Source organism: Agelaius phoeniceus, chromosome 1, assembly GCF_051311805.1.
Source record: "Agelaius phoeniceus isolate bAgePho1 chromosome 1, bAgePho1.hap1, whole genome shotgun sequence".
NCBI lineage: Eukaryota > Metazoa > Chordata > Aves > Passeriformes > Icteridae > Agelaius > Agelaius phoeniceus.
Window position 1 is genome coordinate 155,245,908 of NC_135265.1, and position 20,931 is coordinate 155,266,838.

The 20,931-nt window shown below is 49.4% G+C and overlaps 2 protein-coding genes across 4 annotated transcripts in view; both read right to left on the reverse strand.

Annotated features, from left to right (window-relative positions):
• Nucleotides 1-3,483, reverse strand: part of PPP1R16A (protein phosphatase 1 regulatory subunit 16A) — a 48,403-nt gene extending 44,920 nt beyond the window's left edge. For 2 of the 3 annotated variants that reach the window (XM_077189940.1, XM_077189928.1), the window contains exon 1: nt 3,356-3,483. The gene's annotated coding sequence lies outside the window, so the exon portion shown is untranslated. Of the gene's footprint in view, nt 1-3,308 lie in introns of all 3 variants that reach the window. The other variant, XM_077189934.1, reaches the window with a different exon arrangement.
• FOXH1 (forkhead box H1) overlaps nt 3,352-20,931 on the reverse strand; it is a 56,265-nt gene continuing 38,685 nt past the window's right edge. Inside the window, 2 exon segments of the mRNA XM_077174598.1 lie at nt 3,352-3,466; nt 13,541-13,755. Coding sequence (XP_077030713.1) covers nt 3,352-3,466; nt 13,541-13,755 — 330 coding nt within the window.

Genomic DNA, 20,931 nt, shown 5'->3' on the forward strand with positions numbered 1-20,931 from the left:
GGCCCCAAAATTGCCCCAAACAGCCCCAAATTTCCTCAAAACAGCCCCAAAACTCCTCAAAAAGCTCCAAAATTCCACAAAACAGCCCCAAAAGTCCCCAAAACGGCCCCAAAATTCCCCAAAACCCCCAAAATTCCCCAAAACAGCCCCAAAACTCCTCAGAAAAGCCCCAAAATTGCCCAAACCAGCCCCAAAATTCCACAAAATAGCCCCCAAATCCCCCAAAAATACCTACAAAATTCCTACAAAAGCCCCAAAATTGCACAAAACAGCCCCAAAATTCCACAAAATTCCTCAAAATAGCCCCAAAATTCCAGAAAATAGCCCCAAAACAGCCCCAAAATTGCCCAAAACTGCCCCAAAATTCCCTGAAATATCCCAAAAATTCCCCAAACTGCCCCAAAATTCCTCAAAACAGCCCCAAAACAGCCCCAAAATTCCTCAAAATAGCCCCAAAATTCTCTGAAATAGCCCCAAAACAGCCCCAAAATAGCCCCAAAATTGCCCAAAACAGCCCCAAAATTCCTCCGAAAAGCCCCAAAATCCCCCAAAATTCCCTGAAATATCCCCAAAACAGCCCCAAAATTCCACAAAATATCCCCAAAATTCCACAAAATTCCCCAAAAAGCTCCAAAATTCCATAAAACAGCCCCAAAATTCCCTGAAATATCCCCAAAACAGCTCCAAAATAGCCCCAAAATTGCCCAAAATTCCTCAAAACCCGCAAAAATTCCTCCAAAACCCCCAAAACTCCTCAAAAAAGCCCCAAAATCCCCCAAAACAGCCCCAAAATTCCACAAAACAGCCCCAAAACTCCTCAGAAAAGCCCCAAAATTCCACAAAATTGCCCAAAACTGCCCCAAATTCCTCAAAACAGCCCCAAAATTCCTCCAAACAGCCCCAAAATTGTCCAAAACAGCCCCAAAATTGCCCCAAATTCCTCCAAATAGCCCAAAATTCCTACAAAAGCCCCAAAACTCCTCAAAAAGCTCCAAAATTGCTCAAAACAGCCCCAAAATTCCACAAAATTCCTCAAAATACCCCCAAAATTCCACAAAATATCCTAAAAATCCCCCAAAACAGCCCCAAAACAGCCCCAAAATTCCTCAAAACGGCCCCAAAATTGCCCCAAATGCCTCAAAAACGGCCCCAAAATTGCCCCAAACAGCCCCAAAATTGCCCAAAACAGCCCCAAAAATCTCCGAAAAATGCACAAAATTCCCCAAAAAAGCCCCAAAACTCCTCAAAAAGCTCCAAAATCCCCCAAAACAGCCCCAAAATTCCACAAAACAGCCCCAAAATTCCCTGAAATATCCCCAAAACAGCCCCAAAATAGCCCCAAAATTGCCCAAAACAGCCCCAAAATTCCCTGAAATAGCCCCAAAACTGCCCCAAAATTCCCCAAAAAGCCCCAAAATTCCCCAAAATCGCCCCAAAACTCCCCAAAACAGCCCCAAAATCCCTGAGGGGACCCTCAATGTCCCCAGGGCCACCCCAAATGTCCCCAAGCCCCCCCCACCCCCTTGTCCCCAACCCACCCCAAACCTGGAACCTGTCCCCAACTCTGTCCCCAAAGTCCCCTCAGTGTCCCCAAAGTCCCCCCTGTGTCCCCAAAGTCCCCTCCGTGTCCCCAAAGTCCCCCCTGTGTCCCCAAACCCCCTCACGGTCCCCAAAGTCCCCTCTGTGTCCCCAAAGTCCCCTCAGTGTCCCCAAAGTCCCCTCACGGTCCCCTCACGGTCCCCAAAGTCCCCTCACGGTCCCCTCCATGTCCCCAAAGTCTCCCAAGTCCCCGCCATATCCCCAAAGTCCCCTCACGGTCCCCAAAGTCCCCTCACGGTCCCCGCCATATCCCCAAAGTCCCCTCATGGTGCCCTCCATGTCCCCAAAGTCCCCAAAGTTTCCAAAGTCCCCTCACGGTCCCCAAAGTCCCCTCACGGTCCCCTCCATGTCCCCAAAGTCCCCTCACGGTCCCCAGAGCCCCCTCCATGTCCCCAAAGTCCCCAAAGTCCCCGCCATGTCCCCAAAGTCCCCTCACGGTCCCCAAAGTCCCCTCACGGTCCCCGCCATGTCCCCAAAGTCCCCTCACGGTCCCCTCCAAGTCCTCAAAGACCCCAAAGTCTCCCAAGTCCCCTCACGGTCCCCAAAGTCCCCAAATCCCCTCAGTGTCCCCAAAGTCTCCTCACAGTCCCCGCCATGTCCCCAAAATCCCCAAAGTCCCCTCACGGTCCCCAAAGTCCCCTCACGGGCCCCGCCATGTCCCCAAAGTCCCCTCTGTGTCCCCAAAGTCCCCTCCATGTCTCCAAAGTCCCCTCACGGTCCCCAGAGTCCCCTCACGGTCTCCTCCATGTCCCCAAAGTCCCCTCTGTGTCTCCAAACTCCTCTGTGCCCCCAAAGTCCCCTCACGGTCCCCTCATGGTCCCCGCCATGTCCCCAAAGTCCCCTCAGTGTCCCCAAAGTCCCCAAAGTTTCCAAAGTCCCCTCACGGTCCCCAAAATCCCCTCACGGTCCCCTCACGGTCCCCAAAGTCCCCTCACGGTCCCCGCCATGTCCCCAAAGTCCCCTCAGTGTCCCCAGAGTCCCCTCACGGTCTCCAAAGTCCCCACACGGTCCCCGCATGGTCCCCAAAGTCCCCTCACGGTCCCCGCCATGTCCCCAAAGTCCCCAAAGTTTCAAAAGTCCCCTCACGGTCCCCAAAGTCCCCTCATGGTCCCCTCACGGTCCCCTCCATGTCCCCAAAGTCCCCTCACGGTCCCCAAAGTCCCCAAAGTTTCCAAAGTCCCCTCACGGTCCCCAAAGTCCCCTCACAGTCCCCTCCATGTCCCCAAAGTCCCCTCACGGTCCCCAGAGCCCCCTCCATGTCCCCAAAGTCCCCAAAGTCCCCAAAGTCCCCGCCATGTCCCCAAAGTCCCCTCACGGTCCCCAAAGTCCCCTCACGGTCCCCTCCATGTCCCCAAAGTCCCTTCACGGTCCCCAAAGTCCCCTCACGGTCCCCTCCATGTCCCCAAAGTCCCCGAAGTCCCCTCACGGTCCCCAAAGTCCCCGCACGGTCCCCAAAGTCCCTTCACGGTCTCCGCCATGTCTCCAAAGTCTCCAAAGTCCCCGCCATGTCCCAAAAGTCCCCTCACGGTCTCCTCCATGTCCCCAAAGTCCCCTCTGTGTCTCCAAACCCCCCTGTGTCCCCAAAGTCCCCTCACGGTCCCCTCCCGGTTCCCGCCATGTCCCCGCGCCCCCCTCAGGCCGCCCCTCACGTCGCCGCCATTTTGTCCGGCCCCTTCCCGCTCCCCCCCCTTCCACCGGCTCCCCCTCACCCCCAGCTCCCCCCGCGCTGTCCCCGCGGTGTCGCCGCTCCCGTTACCGGCGCTGTCCCCCGCGTTGTCCCCTCGTTGTCCCCTCGCTGTCCCCGCCGCGCCCTCGGGCCGCGCCCGCCGCTGCCACAGGCGGGGCCGTCGCCATGGCGACCTCGCCACTTCCGGTGACGCCGGAAGTGAGTGACGGCCAACCCGGAAGTGAGTGACGGCCAACCCGGAAGTGCCGCGCCACACTCAAGATGGCGGACGGGGCGAGAAGCGCGCCCCCTGGCGGGCAGAGCGGGAATGACAACGCAAAATTTTGGGGGTTTTTTTGGGTTTTTTGGGGTCGCAAAGTTTGGGGTCCACCCTGAGGGATTTGGGGTCTCCACTCCGGTGTGGTTGTGTCCTCCCCAAGACATTTGAAGGCTCTCAAGAGGAGAAAATTCCTTTAGGGTATGAATGGGAGACACCTCAGCCTCAATTCCCAATCCCAAATCCTTGCAGCCCCCCCAAGAATGGGAACCTCAAAATCCCAATCCCTGAAACCCCGAAATCCCAATCCCTGAAACCCCCAAATCCCAATCCCTTAAAGCTCCAAAATCCCAACCCTTGAACTCCCCAATCCCAAATCCCTCAACCTCCCAAAATCCCTGAATTCCCCCAAATCCCAAATCCCAGCCCCAAATCCCTCAATTCTCCCAAACCCCAAATCCAGAACCCAAATCCCTGAATCCTCCAACCCCAACCAACCAAATCCCTGAATTCCCCCCCAAATCCCAAACCCCAAATCCCAAACCCCTGAATTCCCTCAAATCCCAAACCTCAAACCCCAAACCCCAAATCCCAAACTCCAAATCCCAAACCCCAAATCCCAAATGCCTGAAATCCCCCAAATCCCAAACCCCAAATCCCAAACCCCAAATCCCAAATCCCAAATCCCAAACCTCAAACCCCAAATCCCAAACCCCAAATCCCAAACCCCAAATCCCAAACCCCAAATCCCAAATCCCAAATCCCAAACCTCAAACCCCAAATCCCAAATCCCAAATCCCAAACCCCAAATCCCAAAGCCCAAATCCCTGAATTCCCTCAAACCCCAAATCCCAAACCCCAAATCCCTGAATTCCCTCAAATCCCAAACCCCAAATCCCAAACCCAAACCCCAAACCCCAAATCCCAAACCACTGAATTCCCTCAAATCCCAAATCCCAAACCTCAAACCCCAAAATCCCAAATCCCAAACCCCTGAATTCCCCCAAATCCCAAACTCCAAATCCCAAACTCCAAATCCCAAACCCCAAATCTCAAACCCCAAATCCTCAATCCCTGAATTCCCTCAAACCCCAAAACCCCAAATCCCTGAATTCCCCCAAATCCCAAACCCCAAACCTCAAATCTCAAATCCCTGAATTCCCTCAAATCCCAAACCCCAAATTCCAAATCCCAAACCCCAAACGCCTGAAATCCCTGAATTCCCAAACCCCAAACCCCAAATCTCAAATTCCAAACCCCAAACACCAAATCCCAAACCTCAAATTGCCTGAATTCCCTCACACCCCAAACCCCAAATCCCTGAATTCCTTCAAACCCCAAATCCCAAATCCCAAACCCCTGAATTCCCTCAAACTTCAAAACCTCAAACTCCAAATCCCAAATCTCTGAATTCCCCCAAATCCCAACCCCAAATCCCAAATCTCTGAATTCCCTCAAATCCCAAACCCCAACCCCCAAATTCCTGAATTCCCCCAAATCCCAAACCCCAAATCCCAAATCCCAAACCCCAAACCCCAAATCCCAAACCCCAAACCCCAAATCCCAAACCCCAAATCCCAAATCCCAAACCCCAAACCCCAAATCCCAAACCCCAAACCCCAAATCCCAAACCCCAAATCCCAAACCCCAAATCCCAAATCCCAAATCCCAAACCCCAAATCCCAAATCCCAAATCCCAAATCCCAAATCCCAAATCCCAAACCCCAAATCCCAAATCCCAAACCCCAAACCCCTGAATTCCCCCAAACCCCAAACCCCAAACCCCAAATCCCAATCAATGAACTGGGAGCAAACTGGGAGTGACTGGGGCCAAACTGGGATAAACTGGGACAGACGGACGCAAACTGGGAGGGACTGGGAGTGGCTGGGATGGACTGGGGCCAAACTGGGATTGAACTGGGAGTGACTGGGAGGGACTGGGAGGGACTGGGAACAAACTGGGTCAGAGTGGGATGGACTGGGAGGGACTGGGAGCAAACTGGGGCCAAACTGGGAGGGACTGGGAGGGACTGAGACCAAACTGGTCCAAACTGGAAGGGACTAGAACCAAACTGGGACAGACTGGGGCCAAACTGGGACCAAAATGACCCAAACTGGGAGGGACTGGGACGGACTGGGATGAACTGGGAGGGACTGGGAGGGACTGGGACGGACTGGGACCAAACTGGGGCCAAACTGGGACCGACTGAGAGCAAACTGGGACCAAACTGGGAGGGACTGGTTCCAAACTGGGACAAACTGGGGGCAAAATGGGATCAAGCTGGGAGGGACTGGGACAAACTGGGACAAACTGGGGCCAAACTGGAGCCAAACTGGGAGGGACTGGGAACAAACTGGGAGGGACTGGGAACAAACTGGGAGGGACTGGGAGTGGCTGGGATGGACTGGGGCCAAACTGGGATTGAACTGGGAGTTACTGGGAGGGACTGGGAACAAACTGGGTCAGAGTGGGATGGACTGGGAGGGACTGGGAGCAAACTGGGATGAAATTGGGGCCAAACTGGGAGGGACTGGGAGCACCTGGGGCCAAACTGGGAGACACTGGTTCCAAACTGGTCCAAACTGGGGGCAAAATGGGATCAAGCTGGGAGGGACTGGGAGGGACTGGGATGGACTGGGACCAAACTGGGATTAAACTGGGATGAACTGGGATCAAAGTGGGACGAACTGGGAGGGACTGGGACAGACTGGGAGCGAACTGGGACCAACTGGGACGGACTGGGATGGACTGGGATCAAACTGGGATGAACTGGGATTAAACTGGGAGGGACTGGGACCAAACTGGGACAGACTGGGAGGGACTGGGACAGACTGGGAGCAAACTGGGAGGGACTGGGATGGACTGGGAGGGACTGGAATGAGCTGGGAGGGACTGGGAGCAAACTGGGATGAAACTGGGGCCAAACTGGGAGGGACTGGTTCCAAACTGGGACGAACTGGGAGGGACTGGGACAGACTGGGAGGGACTGGGACAGACTGGGAGCAAACTGGGAGGGACTGGGATGGACTGGGAGGGACTGGAATGAGCTGGGAGGGACTGGGAGCACCTGGGGCCAAACTGGGAGGGACTGGTTCCAAACTGGTCCAAACTGGGGGCAAACTGGGATCAAGCTGGGAGGGACTGGGAGCAACTGGGATCAAACTGGGACAAACTGGGACAGACTGGGAGGGACTGGGATGAACTGGGAGGGACTGGGGCCAAACTGGGATTAAACTGGGAGGGACTGGGAGCAAACTGGGGCCAAACTGGGGCCAAACTGGGACCAAACGGACGCAAACTGGGAGGGACTGGGAATGGCTGGGATGGACTGGGGCCAAACTGGGATTAAACTGGGATTGAACTGGGAGTGACTGGGAGGGACTGGGAACAAACTGGGACGAAATTGGGGCCAAACTGGGAGGGTCTGGGATGAACTGGGACGAACTGGTTTCCAACTGGGAGGAACTGGGATCAAACTGGGACAAACTTGGAGGGACTGGGACAGACTGGGAGTGAATTGGGACCAACTGGGCCAGACTGGGATGGACTGGGATCAAACTGGGATGAACTGGGAGGGACTGGGACCAAACTGGGACAAATTGGGACCAAACTGATGCAAACTGGGAGGGACTGGGAGTGGCTGGGATGGACTGGGGCCAAACTGGGATTGAACTGGGAGGGACTGGGAACAAACTGGGATTGAACTGGGAGTGGCTAGGATGGACTGGGGCCAAACTGGGATTGAACTGGGAGGGACTGGGAGGGACTGGGAACAAACTGGGTCAGAGTGGGATGGACTGGGAGGGACTGGGAGCAAACTGGGACGAAATTGGGGCCAAACTGGGAGGGACTGGGAGGGACTGAGACCAAACTGGTCCAAACTGGAAGGGACTAGAACCAAACTGGGACAGACTGGGGCCAAACTGGGACCAAACTGGGACCGACTGAGAGCAAACTGGGACCAAACTGGGAGGGACTGAGACCAAACTGGTCCAAACTGGGGGCAAAATGGGATCAAACTGGGAGGGACTGGGAGGGACTGGGATGGACTGGGACCAAACTGGGATTAAACTGGGATGAACTGGGATCAAAGTGGGACGAACTCGGAGGGACTGGGACAGACTGGGAGCGAACTGGGACCAACTGGGACAGACTGGGATGGACTGGGATCAAACTGGGATGAACTGGGATTAAACTGGGAGGGACTGGGACCAAACTGGGACAGACTGGGAGGGACTGGGACAGACTGGGATGAAACTGGGAGGGACTGGGAGGGACTGGGAGGGACTGGAATGAGCTGGGAGGGACTGGGAGCAAACTGGGATGAAACTGGGGCCAAACTGGGAGGGACTGGTTCCAAACTGGTCCAAACTGGGGGCAAACTGGGATCAAGCTGGGAGGGACTGGGATCAAACTGGGACAAACTGGGACAGACTGGGAGGGACTGGGATGAACTGGGAGGGACTGGGGCCAAACTGGTCCAAACTGGGAGGGACTGGGAGCAAACTGGGACAAATTGGGACCAAACTGACGCAAACTGGGAGGGACTGGGAACAAACTGGGATTGAACTGGGAGAGACTGGGAAGAACTGGGAGCGAACTGGGACCAAACTGGGACAGGCTGGGAGCACCTGGCACCAAACTGGGAGGGACTGGTTCCAAACTAACTGGGGGCAAAATGGGATCAAACTGGGACAAACTGGGACAGACTGGGACAGACTGGGAGAAACTGGGAGGGACTGGGATGGACTGGGATGGACTGGGATCAAACTGGTTCAAACTGGGGCCAAACTGGGTTCAAACTGGGAGGGACTGGGATCAAACTGGGATCAAACTGGGATGGATTTGGACTAAACTGGGACAGACTGGGGCCAAACTGGGAGGGACTGAGAGTGGCTGGGATGGACTGGGGCCAAACTGGGATTGAACTGGGAGGGACTGGGATCAAACTGGGATCAAACTGGGATGGATTTGGACTAAACTGGGACAGACTGACACAAACTGGGAGGGACTGGGAGTGGCTGGGATGGACTGGGACAAACTGGGACCAAACTGGGTTCAAACTGGTTCAAACTGGTTCAAACTGGTCCAAACTGGGACCAAACTGGTCCAAACTGGGGCCAAACTGGGACTGACTGGGACCAAACTGGGACAGACTGGGAGCACCTGGTACCAAACTGGGAGGCCCTGGTTCCAAACTGGGACAAACTGGGGGCAAAATGGGATCAAACTGGGATTGAACTGGGACAGACTGGGATGGACTGGGACAAACTGGGAGGGATTGGGACAGACTGGGATGAACTGGGAGGGACTGGGAACAAACTGGTCCAAACTGGGACCAAACTGACGCAAACTGGGAGGGACTGGGAGTGGCTGGGATGGACTGGGGCCAAACTGGGATTGAACTGGGAGGGACTGAGACCAAACTGGTTCAAACTGGGACCAAACTGGGAGGGACTGGGAGGGACTGGGAACAAACTGGGAGGGACTGGTTCCAAACTGGTCCAAACTGGGGGCAAAATGGGATCAAACTGGGAGGGACTGGGATCAAACTGGTCCAAACTGGGAGGGACTGGGATGGACTGGGATGGACTGGGGCCAAACTGGGATTAAACTGGGAGGGACTGGGAGGGACTGGGAACAAACTGGGTCAGAGTGGGATGGACTGGGAGGGACTGGGAGCAAACTGGGACGAAATTGGGGCCAAACTGGGAGGGACTGGGAGCACCTGGGGCCAAACTGGGAGGGACTGGTTCCAAACTGGTCCAAACTGGGGGCAAACTGGGATCAAGCTGGGAGGGACTGGGAGCAACTGGGATCAAACTGGGACAAACTGGGACAGACTGGGAGGGACTGGGATGAACTGGGAGGGACTGGGGCCAAACTGGGATAAACTGGGGGCAAAATGGGATCAAACTGGGACAAACTGGGACAGACTGGGACAAACTGGGAGAAACTGGGAGGGACTGGGAGGGACTGGGATGGACTGGGATCAAACTGGTTCAAACTGGGGCCAAACTGGGTTCAAACTGGGATCAAAGTGGGACAAACTTGGAGGGACTGGGACAGACTGGGAGCGAACTGGGATCAAACTGGGCCAGACTGGGATGGACTGGGATCAAACTGGTAGGGACTGGGACAAACTGGGATAAACTGGGAGCAAACTGGGACGGACTGGGGGCAAAATGGGATCAAGCTGGGAGGGACTGGGAGGGACTGGGAGGGACTGGGACAGACTGGGATCAAACCGGAACAGACTGGGAGGGACTGGGACAAACTGGGAGGGATGGGACAGACTGGGGCCAAACTGGGGCCAAACTGGGACCAAACTGGGAGGGACTGGGAATGGCTGGGATGGACTGGGGCCAAACTGGGATTGAACTGGGAGGGACTGGGACAGAGTGGGATGGACTGGGAGGGACTGGGAGCAAACTGTGACGAAACTGGGGCCAAACTGGCACCAAACTGGTCCAAACTGGGACCAAACTGGGACAGACTGGGACCAAACTGGGGCCAAACTGGGAGGGACCGGTTCCAAACTGGTCCAAACTGGGGGCAAAATGGGGTCAAGCTGGGCCAAACTGGGACAGACTGGGGCCAAACTGGGATGGGCTGGGACAAACTGGGAGCAAGTGGGACAAACTGGGAGGGGCTGAGACCAAACTGGGACAGACTGGGGCCAAACTGGGATTAAACTGGGAGGGACTGGGAGCAAACTGGGGCCAAACTGGGACAAACTGGGGCCAAACTGGGATGGACTGGGAGGGACTGGAATCAAACTGGGGCCAAACTGGGACAAACTGGGACCGAACTGACACAAACTGGGAGGAACTGGGAGTGGCTGGGATGGACTGGGGCCAAACTGGGATGGACTGGGAGGGACTGGGATGGACTGGGAGGGACTGGGACCAAACTGGGACAAACTGGGATCAAAGTGGGACAAACTTGGAGGGACTGGGACAGACTGGGAGCGAACTGGGATCAAACTGGGCCAGACTGGGATGGACTGGGATGGACTGGGACAGAGTGGGATCAAACTGGGAGGGACTGGGAGGGGCTGGGATGGACTGGGGCCAAACTGGGATTGAACTGGGAGGGACTGGGAACAAACTGGGATGAACTGGGATGGACTGGGACAGACTGGGATGGACTGGGAGGGACTGGGAGCAAACTGTGACGAAACTGGGGCCAAACTGGGACCAAACTGGTCCAAACTGGGACCAAACTGGGGCCAAACTGGGACCAAACTGGGACCAAACTGGGGCCAAACTGGGGCCAAACTGGGAGGGAGCGGTTCCAAACTGGTCCAAACTGGGGGCAAAATGGGGTCAAGCTGGTCCAAACTGGGATAAACTGGGACAAACTGGGATGGGCTGGGATGAAACTGGGATCAAACTGGGGCCAAACTGGGATGGACTGGGAAGAACTGGGAGCAAACTGGGAGCAAGTGGGACAAACTGGGAGGGACTGAGACCAAACTGGGACAGACTGGGGCCAAACTGGGATAAACTGGGAGGGACTGGGAGTGGCTGGGATGGACTGGGGCCAAACTGGGATTGAACTGGGAGGGACTGGGAACAAACTGGTTCCAAACTGGTTCCAAACTGGCCCAAACTGGTTTCAAACTGGTCCAAACTGGTTCAAACTGGTTTCAAACTGGTTCAAACTGGTTCCAAACTGGCCGAGCCTTTATTGAGGGGAGGGGAGACACGGGACGGGGCGGGGCCACGCCGATGACATCACCATGCCCATATATGGAGCGGGGAACCCCCGATGACGTCACCGCTTCCATATTTGGGGCGGGGAACCCCCGGTGACGTCAGCGCCTCCTTCAGCCCCGGATTTTGGGGCCGTTCCGGGCGATTTTGGGGGGATTGACCCCAAAATTTTGGGGGATTTCGACTCAATTTGAGGGGGGGGGACCCCGAAAAATTTTGGGGTGCTCCTATGACGTCATCACCCCAAATTTGGGGGGTTCCGAGCGCCATTTTGGGGGGTGGCACCCCCAAATTTGGGCTCCATTTTGGGGCATTTCACCCCCAAATTTCGACGTTTTGAGGGCGGGAGCCCCCAAAATTTTGGGGGTGCCCCAATGACGTCATCACCCGAAATTTGGGGGATTTTGGCACAAATTTGGGGCATTTTGAAGCATTTTTTGGGGCGTTTCACCCCAAAATTTTGGATATTTTGAGGCGGTGACCCCCCGAAATTTTGGGGTTCCCCTATGACGTCATCGCCCCTTGATGACCTCAGGCACCCCCAAATTTTTAGGGGGGGATTTGGACCAAATTTAGGGGGGGAAATGCCCTAAAATTGAGTCTGAACACCCCAAAATTTTGGGGGTGCCACTCCCAAATCGTGTTCGACCCCCTAAAAATTTGGGGGTGATGACGTCATCGGGGAACCCCCAAAATTTCGGGGGGGGTCACCCCCTCAAAATGTCCAAATTTGGGGGTGTTTCCCCTCCAAATTGAGTCCAAACTCCCCAAAATTGGGGTCAAAAATTCACCAAAATTTGGGGGTGTATGACCTCATTGGAAATGATGACGTCACCAAAATTTTGGGTTGCTCCTATGACGTCATCACCCCAAAATTCAATGGTTTGGACGCCATTTTGGGGCTGTTTTGGCTCCGTTTTGAGCCGTTTCACCCCCAAATTTTGCCATTTTTTTGGACGCCGACACCCCCAAATTTTGGGGGTTCCCCCCCAAAATTTAGGGGCGCTCCCCCATGACGTCATCACCCCCAAATTTGATGGTTTGGACGCAATTTTGGGGTTGTTTTGGCTCCATTTTGAGTCATTTCTCCCCCAAATTTTACAATTTTGGGAAGGGACACCCCCAAAATTTTGGGTCACGGATTGAGGGGTGCCCCAAAAATTTAGGGGCGCCCCCATGACGTCATCACCCCCAAATTCGATGTTTTGGACTCAATTTTGGGCTATTTTGGCTCTGTTTTGAGCCGTTTCTCCCCCAAATTTTGCTCTTTTGGGAAGGGACAACCCCAAAATTTTGGGTCAGGGATTTAGGGGTGACCCCCAAAATTTGGGGGCTCCCCAATGACGTCATCACCTTAAAATTAAATGTTTTGGCCGCAATTTTGGGACTGTTTAGACTCAATTTTGAGCCGTTTTGCCCCCAAATTTTGCCATTTTTTTGGACCCCGACACCCCCAAAATTTGGTCACAGATTTAGGGGTTCCCCCCCAAAATTTGGGGGCTCCCCCATGACGTCATCACCCCCTGATGGCGATATCCCCGGGGTGGCTGAGCCAAACATCAAAAACGCTTTTATTGGGCGGCGGGCAGGCCCCGAGATCCCCCTCGGGGTTCGCCCTTTCCCCCCCCAAATTCCGGGGCTCCACCCCCACCCGGGCCCCCCAATTCCCCCCAAAATTCGGGGTCCCCCCGCTCCCTTCGGGGGCCACGGCATTGGGGGCACCCCCGGAGCTGTGGGAGGAGGGCAGGGACCCCCAGGGCTGGGGGGTCCGGGCCGGGATTTGGGGGGTCCCGGCCGGGATTTGAGGGATCCCGGCCGGGATTTGAGGGATCCGGGCCTGGATTTGAGGGATCCCGGCCGGGATTTGAGGGATCCCGGCCGGGATTTGAGGGATCCCGGCCGGGATTTGGGGGATCCCGGCCGGGATTTGAGGGGTCCCGGCCGGGATTTGCGGGGTCCCGGCCGGGATTTGGGGGATCCCGGCCGGGATTTGAGGGGTCCCGGCCGGGATTTGAGGGATCCCGGCCGGGATTTGGGGGGTCCGGGCCGGGATTTGCGGGGTCCCGGCCGGGATTTGGGGGGTCCGGGCCGGGATTTGGGGGGTCCGGGCCGGGATTTCGGGGGTCCGGGCCAGGATTTGGGGAGTCCCGGCCGGGATTTGGGGAATCCCGGCCGGGATTTGCGGGGTCCCGGCCGGGATTTGCGGGGTCCGGGCCGGGATTTGCGGGTTCCCCGCGGGGTTTTTGGGGTTCCCCGCGGGGTTTTTGGGGGGGCTGTGCCTGAGCAAGGCCTCGATGGAGAAGGGGGAGGTTGGGGGGCCCGGGCAGGGGGGGTAGGGGCAGCCCCGGAGCACGAACGGGGCCAGGTCGGGGGCGAAGGCGGAGCCGCGGGCCACGGGCGTGTTCTGGAGCCTCAGCGCGGCCGGGGGGATCCGGGCAACGTCCACGGTCCAGAAATTGCCCTTGGAGTGGGGTTTGGAGGGGTCCTTCAGCACCTGGGGAGGGGGGAAATCCCAAAGAAATCCTAAAAAACTCAAAGCAGATGAAAAAATCCCCAAAAAATCCTAAAAGAGCCAATGAGAGATTCCAAAATCCGCAAAAAACCCCAGGAGAAACCATAAAAAAACCCCGAAAATCTCAGTGAGAAACACCAAAAAAACCCCAAAAATCCAGTGAGAAACCATCAAAAAACCCCAAAAAACCCCAGAAAAAAAATAAAAAACCCCCCAAAAAACCCCATGAGAAACCAGAAAAAAACCCCCAAAAAACCAGAAGAGAAACCCTAAAAAACCCAAAAAAAGTCCAGAAGAAACCATAAAAAACATGGGAAAACCCCATCAGAAACCCTAAAAAATCCCAGGAGAAACCCTAAAAAAACCCCCAAAAAAACCCCTTAGAAATAATAAAAAAACCCCAAAAAATCCCACGAAAAACCCCTAAAAAACCCATAAAAAACCCTGAGAGAATCCATAAAAAAGACCCTAAAAAACCCCATGAGAAACCATCAAAAAACCCCCAAAAATCCTGGGAGAAACAATAAAAAACCCCCAAAAAACCCAGAAAAAAAGATAAAAAAACCCCCAAAAAAGCCAGAGAAAAACCATAAAAATCACCAAAAACCCCATGAGAAACCCCCCAAAAAAACCCCCCAAAAAACACCACGAGAAACCATAAATAAACCCCAAAAAACCCCTTAGAAATCATAAAAAAACCCAAAAAAAGCCAGAAGAAACCATAAAAAAACCCCAAATAACCCCATGAGAAACCATAAAAAACCCCCAAAAATCCCAAGAGAAACCATAAAAAAAACCCAGCGAGAAACCCCAAAAAAACCCCAAAAAACCCCATAGAAAAACCTAAAAAAAACCCCAAAAAACCCCGAAAAAAACCCCATAAAAAACCCCAAAAAACCCAGGGAGAAACCCTAAAAAAACCCCAAAAACCCAATGAGAAACCATAAATAAACCCCAAAAAACCCCATGAGAAACCAAAAAAAAATCCCCCAAAAAACAAGTGAGAAACCATAAAAAAAAACCATAAAAAACCCCATGAGAAACCCTAAAAAAAACCCCCAAAAAACCCACGAGAAACCACAAAAAAGACCCCAAAAAAACCCCATGAGAAACCCTAAAAAAAACCCCAAAAACACCAGAAGCAAACTTTAAAAAACCCTAAAAAATCCCGTAAAAAACCCCCAAAAAAATCTCAAGAAAAACCTTAAAAACCAAAAAAAACCCCAAGAGAAACCCCCCAAAAAACCCCAAAAATCTCCATGAGAAACCCCAAAAAACCCAGTGAGAAACCCTAAAAAATCCCTTGAGAGAAACCATAAATAAACCCCAAAAAAACCCCTTGGAAATCATAAAAAACCCAAAAAATGCTGGGAGAAACCCGAAAAAATTCTGTGAAGAAACCATAAAAATACTGCAAAAAACCCCGAGAGAAACCCTAAAAAAACCAAAAAAACCCCAGAAGAGACCTTAAAAAAACCCTAAAAAATCTCTGTGAGAAACCCAAAGGGAAACCTTTAAAAAAACCCCAAAAAAACCCATGAGAAACCCTAAAAAAACCCCAAAATCTCAATGAGAAACCCCCAAAAAATCCCAAAAAAGCCCCAAAGAGAAACCCCAAAAAACCCCAGAAAAAAAAACCATAAAAAACCCCAAAAAACCCAGTGAGAAACCATAAATAAACCCCAAAAAAAACCCCATAGAAATCAAAAAAACCCCAAAAAACCCCAAGACAAACACCAAAAACCATAAAAAACCCAGAGAGAAACCATTAAAAAAACCCCAAAAAACCCCATGAGAAACCCTAAAAAAACCCCAAAAAACCCCATGAGAAACCCTAAAAAAACCCCAAAAAACCCCATGAGAAACCCTAAAAAAACCCCAAAAAAACCCAGAAAAAAAAATTAAAAAAATTCTTAAAAAATCCCATGAGAAACCCCAAGGGAAACCCTAAAAAACCCAAAAAATCCTGGAAGAAACCGAAAAAAAAAATCCAAAAAAATCCCACAGAAAAACCATAAAAAAGCCCCAAAAACCCCATGAGAAACCCTGAAAAAAAACCTCAAAAAAACCCAGTGAGAAACCCCAAAAAACCCAAAAAAACTCCATGAGAAACCATAAAAAAAACCCATGAGAAACCATAAATAAACCCCAAAAAACCCCATAGAAACCCTAAAAAAACCCCCAAAAATCCCAAGAGAAACCATAAAAAAAACCCAGCGAGAAACCCCAAAAAAACCCCAAAAAACCCCATAGAAAAACCTAAAAAAAACCCCAAAAAACCCCCGAAAAAAACCCCATAAAAAACCCCCCCAAAAACCCCATGAGAAACCCTAAAAAAACCCCAAAAATCTCAGTGAGAAACCCAAAGGGAAACCTTAAAAAAAACCCCAAAAAAACCCATGAGAAACCCTAAAAAAACCCCCAAAATCTCAATGAGAAACCTCCAAAAAATCCCAAAAAAGCCCCAAAGAGAAACCCCAAAAAACCCCAAAAAACCCCAGAAAAAAACCATAAAAAAACCCCAAAAACCCCGAAGAGAAACCATAAATAAACCCCAAAAAATCCCATAGAAATAAAAAAAAAACCCAAAAAACCCCAAGACAAACACCAAAAACCATAAAAAACCCAGAGAGAAACCATTAAAAAAACCCCAAAAAACTCCATAAGAAACCCAAAAAAAACCCCAAAAACCCCAGAGAGAAACCATAAATAAACCCCAAAAAAACCCATGAGAAACTCTAAAAAAAACCCAAAAAAACCCCATGAGAAGCCATAAAAAAACCCCAAAAAACCCCATGAGAAAGCCTAAAAAAAACCCCAAATAATTCAGTGAGAAACCCCAAAAAAACCCCATTAAAAAAACCCCAAAAAACCTGAGAGAAACCATAAAAAAAACCCTAAAAAACCCCATGAGAAACCCCCTAAAAAAACCCAAAAAACCTCTGAGAGAAACCATAAAAACACCCCAAAAAACCCCATAAAAATGTAAAAAAAAACCCCAAAAACCCAGTGAGAAATCCCAAAAAAACCCCCAAAAAATCCCATGAGAAACCCTAAAAAAAACCCCCAAAAACCCCATGAGAAACCCCCCAAAAAAATCCCAAAAAACCCCAGAAGAAACCCCCAAAAAAACCCCAAAAATCCCATGAGAAACCCCAAAGAGAAACCCTAAAAAAAACCAGAAAACCCCATAAGAAACCCGACCAAAAATCTCAGTGAGAAACCCAAAGGGAAACCTTAAAAAAACCCCAAAAAACCCCATGAGAAACCCTAAAAAAACCCCCAAAATCTCAATGAGAAACCCCCAAAAAATCCCAAAAAAGCCCCAAAGAGAAACCCCAAAAAACCCCAGAAAAAAACCATAAAAAAACCCAAAAAAACCCAGTGAGAAACCATAAATAAACCCCAAAAAAAACCCAAAAAACCCCAGTGAGAAACCCTAAAAAAACCCCAAAAAACCCAGAAAAAAAATTTAAAAAATTCTTAAAAAATCCCATGAGAAACCCCAAGGGAAACCCTAAAAAAACCCAAAAAACCCTGGAAGAAACTGAAAAAAAATCCAAAAAAATCCCACAAAAAACCCATAAAAAAGCCCCAAAAAACCCCATGAGAAACCCTAAAAAAACCCCAAAATCTCAATGAGAAACCCCCAAAAAATCCCAAAAAAGCCCCAAAGAGAAACCCCAAAAAACCCCAGAAATACCCAGAAAAAAAAACATAAAAAAAGACCAAAAAAACCCAGAGAGAAACCATTAAAAAAACCCCAAAAAAACCCCAGTGAGAAACTCTAAAAAAACCCCAAAAAACCCCATAAGAAACCCTAAAAAAACCCCAAAAAAACCCAGTGAGAAACCCTAGAAAAACCCAAAAAACCCAGAAAAAAACATTAAAAAAATTCTTAAAAAATCCCATGAGAAACCCAAAGGGAAACCCTAAAAAAACTGAAAAAAAGCCCAGAAAAAAACGTAAAAAAAACCCCAAAAAACCCCATGAGAAACCCCAAAAAGCCCCAAAAAAAACCCATTAAAAAATCCCCAAAAATCCCAGTGAGAAACCCTAAAAAACCCCATGAGAAACCCCCTAAAAAACCCAAAAAACCTCTGAGAGAAACCATAAAAACACCCCAAAAAACCCCATAAAAAATGTAAAAAAAAAACCCCAAAAACCCAGTGAGAAATCCCAAAAAAACCCCCAAAAAATCCCATGAGAAACCATAAAAAAACCCCAAAAAACTCCATAGAAATCAAAAAAACCCCAAAAAACCCCAGAAGAAACCCCCCAAAAAACCCTAAAATCCCATGAGAAACCCCAAAGAGAAACCCTAAAAAAAACCAGAAAACCCCATAAGAAACCCGAAAAAACCCCAAAAAACCCCATGAGAAACCTCCAAAAAATCCCAAAAAACCCGAGAAAAAAACCATAAAAACCCCCCCCCAAAAACCCCATGAGAAACCATCTAAAAACCCCAAAAATCTCTGTGAGAAACCCAAAGGGAAACCTTAAATAAAAACCCAAAAAACCCATGAGAAACCCTAAAAAAAACCCCAAAATCTCAATGAGAAACCCCCAAAAAATCCCAAAAAAGCCCCAAAGAGAAACCCCAAAAAACCCCAGAAAAAAACATAAAAAAACCCCAAAAAACCCAGTGAGAAACCATAAATAAACCCCAAAAAAACCCCATAGAAATCAAAAAAACCCCAAAAAAACCCCAAGACAAACACCAAAAACCATAAAAAACCCAGAGAGAAACCATTAAAAAAACCCCAAAAAACTCCATAAGAAACCCTAAAAAAACCCCAAAAAACCCATGAGAAACCCTAAAAAAAACCCCAAAACCCCATAAGAAACCCTAAAAAAAACCCCAAAAAACCCCAGTGAGAAACCCTAAAAACCCCAAAAAAACCCAGAAAAAAAATTAAAAAAATTCTTAAAAAATCCCATGAGAAACCCCAAGGGAAACCCTAAAAAAACCCAAAAACCCCATAAAAAAACGTAAAAAAAACCCCAAAAAACCCCATGAGAAACCCCCTAAAAAAAACCCAAAAAACCTCTGAGAGAAACCATAAAAACACCCCAAAAAAACCCATAAAAAATGTAAAAAAAACCCCCAAAAACCCAGTGAGAAATCCCAAAAAAACCCCCAAAAAATCCCATGAGAAACCATAAAAAAACCCCAATGAGAAGCCATAAAAAAAACCCAAAAAACCCCATGAGAAACCATAAATAAACCCCAAAAAATTCAGTGAGAAACCCCAAAAAAACCCCATTTAAAAAACCCCAAAAAACCTGAGAGAAACCATAAAAAACCCCCAAAAAACCCATGAGAAACCCCCCAAAAAAATCCCAAAAAACCCCAGAAGAAACCCCCAAAAAACCCTAAAATCCCATGAGAAACCCCAAAGAGAAACCCTAAAAAAAACCAGAAAACCCCATAAGAAACCCAAAAAAACCCCAAAAAACCCCATGAGAAACCTCCAAAAAATCCCAAAAAACCCGAGAAAAAAACCATAAAAAACCCCCCCAAAAACCCCATGAGAAACCATCTAAAAACCCCAAAAATCTCTGTGAGAAACCCAAAGGGAAACCTTAAAAAAAAACCTAAAAAAACCCCATGAGAAACCCTAAAAAAACCCCAAAATCTCAATGAGAAACCCCCAAAAAATCCCAAAAAAGCCCCAAAGAGAAACCCCAAAAAACCCCAAAAATACCCAGAAAAAAACCATAAAAAAACCCAAAAAAACCCAGTGAGAAACCATAAATAAACCCCAAAAAAACCCCAAAAAACCCCATAAGAAACCCTAAAAAAACCCCAAAAAACCCCAGTGAAAAACCCTAAAAAAACCCCAAAAAATGCAGTGAGAAACCCTAAAAAAAACCCAAAAAAACCCAGAAAAAAAACATTAAAAAAATTCTTAAAAAATCCCATGAGAAACCCCAAGGGAAACCCTAAAAAAACCCAAAAACCCCCATAAAAAAACGTAAAAAAAACCCCAAAAAACCCCATGAGAAACCCCAAAAAAACCCCAAAAAAACCATTTAAAAATCCCCAAAAATCCCAGTGAGAAACCCTAAAAAACCCCATGAGAAACCCCCCAAAAAAACCCAAAAAACCTCTGAGAGAAACCATAAAAACACCCCAAAAAACCCCATAAAAATGTAAAAAAAACCCAAAAACCCAGTGAGAAATCCCAAAAAAACCCCCAAAAAATCCCATGAGAAACCATAAAAAAACCCCAAAAAAATCCCATGAGAAACCATAAAAAACCCCAAAAAACCCCATGAGAAACCCCCAAAAAAACCCTAAAATCCCATGAGAAACCCCAAAGAGAAACCCTAAAAAAAACCAGAAAACCCCATAAGAAACCCGAAAAAACCCCAAAAAACCCATGAGAAACCTCCAAAAAATCCCAAAAAACCCAAGAAAAAAACCATAAAAAACCCCCCGAAAAACCCCATGAGAAACCATCTAAAACCCCAAAAATCTCAGTGAGAAACCCAAAGGGAAACCTTAAAAAAAACCCCAAAAAAAACCCATGAGAAACCATAAATAAACCCCAAAAAAACCCCATGAGAAACCCCAAAAAAACCCCAAAAAACAGAAGAGAAACCATAAAAAACCCCAAAAAACCCAGTGAGAAACCATAAAAAAACCCCAAAAAAACCCCATGAGAAACCCTAAAAAAACCCCAAAAAACCCCATGAGAAACCATAAAAAAACCCAAAAAACCCCATGAGAAACCCTAAAAAAACCCAAAAAACCAGAAAAAAAAAATTTAAAAAATTCTTAAAAAATCCCATGAGAAACCCCAAGGGAAACCCTAAAAAAACCCAAAAACCCCCATTAAAAAACGTAAAAAAAACCCCAAAAAACCCCATGAGAAACCATAAAAAAACCCCGAAAAAAACCCATTAAAAAACCCCCAAAAATCCCAGTGAGAAACCCTAAAAAACCCCATGAGAAACCCCCTAAAAAAACCCAAAAAACCTCTGAGAGAAACCATAAAAACACCCCAAAAAACCCATAAAAAATGTAAAAAAAACCCCCAAAAACCCAGTGAGAAATCCCAAAAAAACCCCCAAAAAATCCCATGAGAAACCATAAAAAAACCCCAAAAATCCCATGAGAAACCCCCAAAAAAAACCCCGAAAAAAACCCAT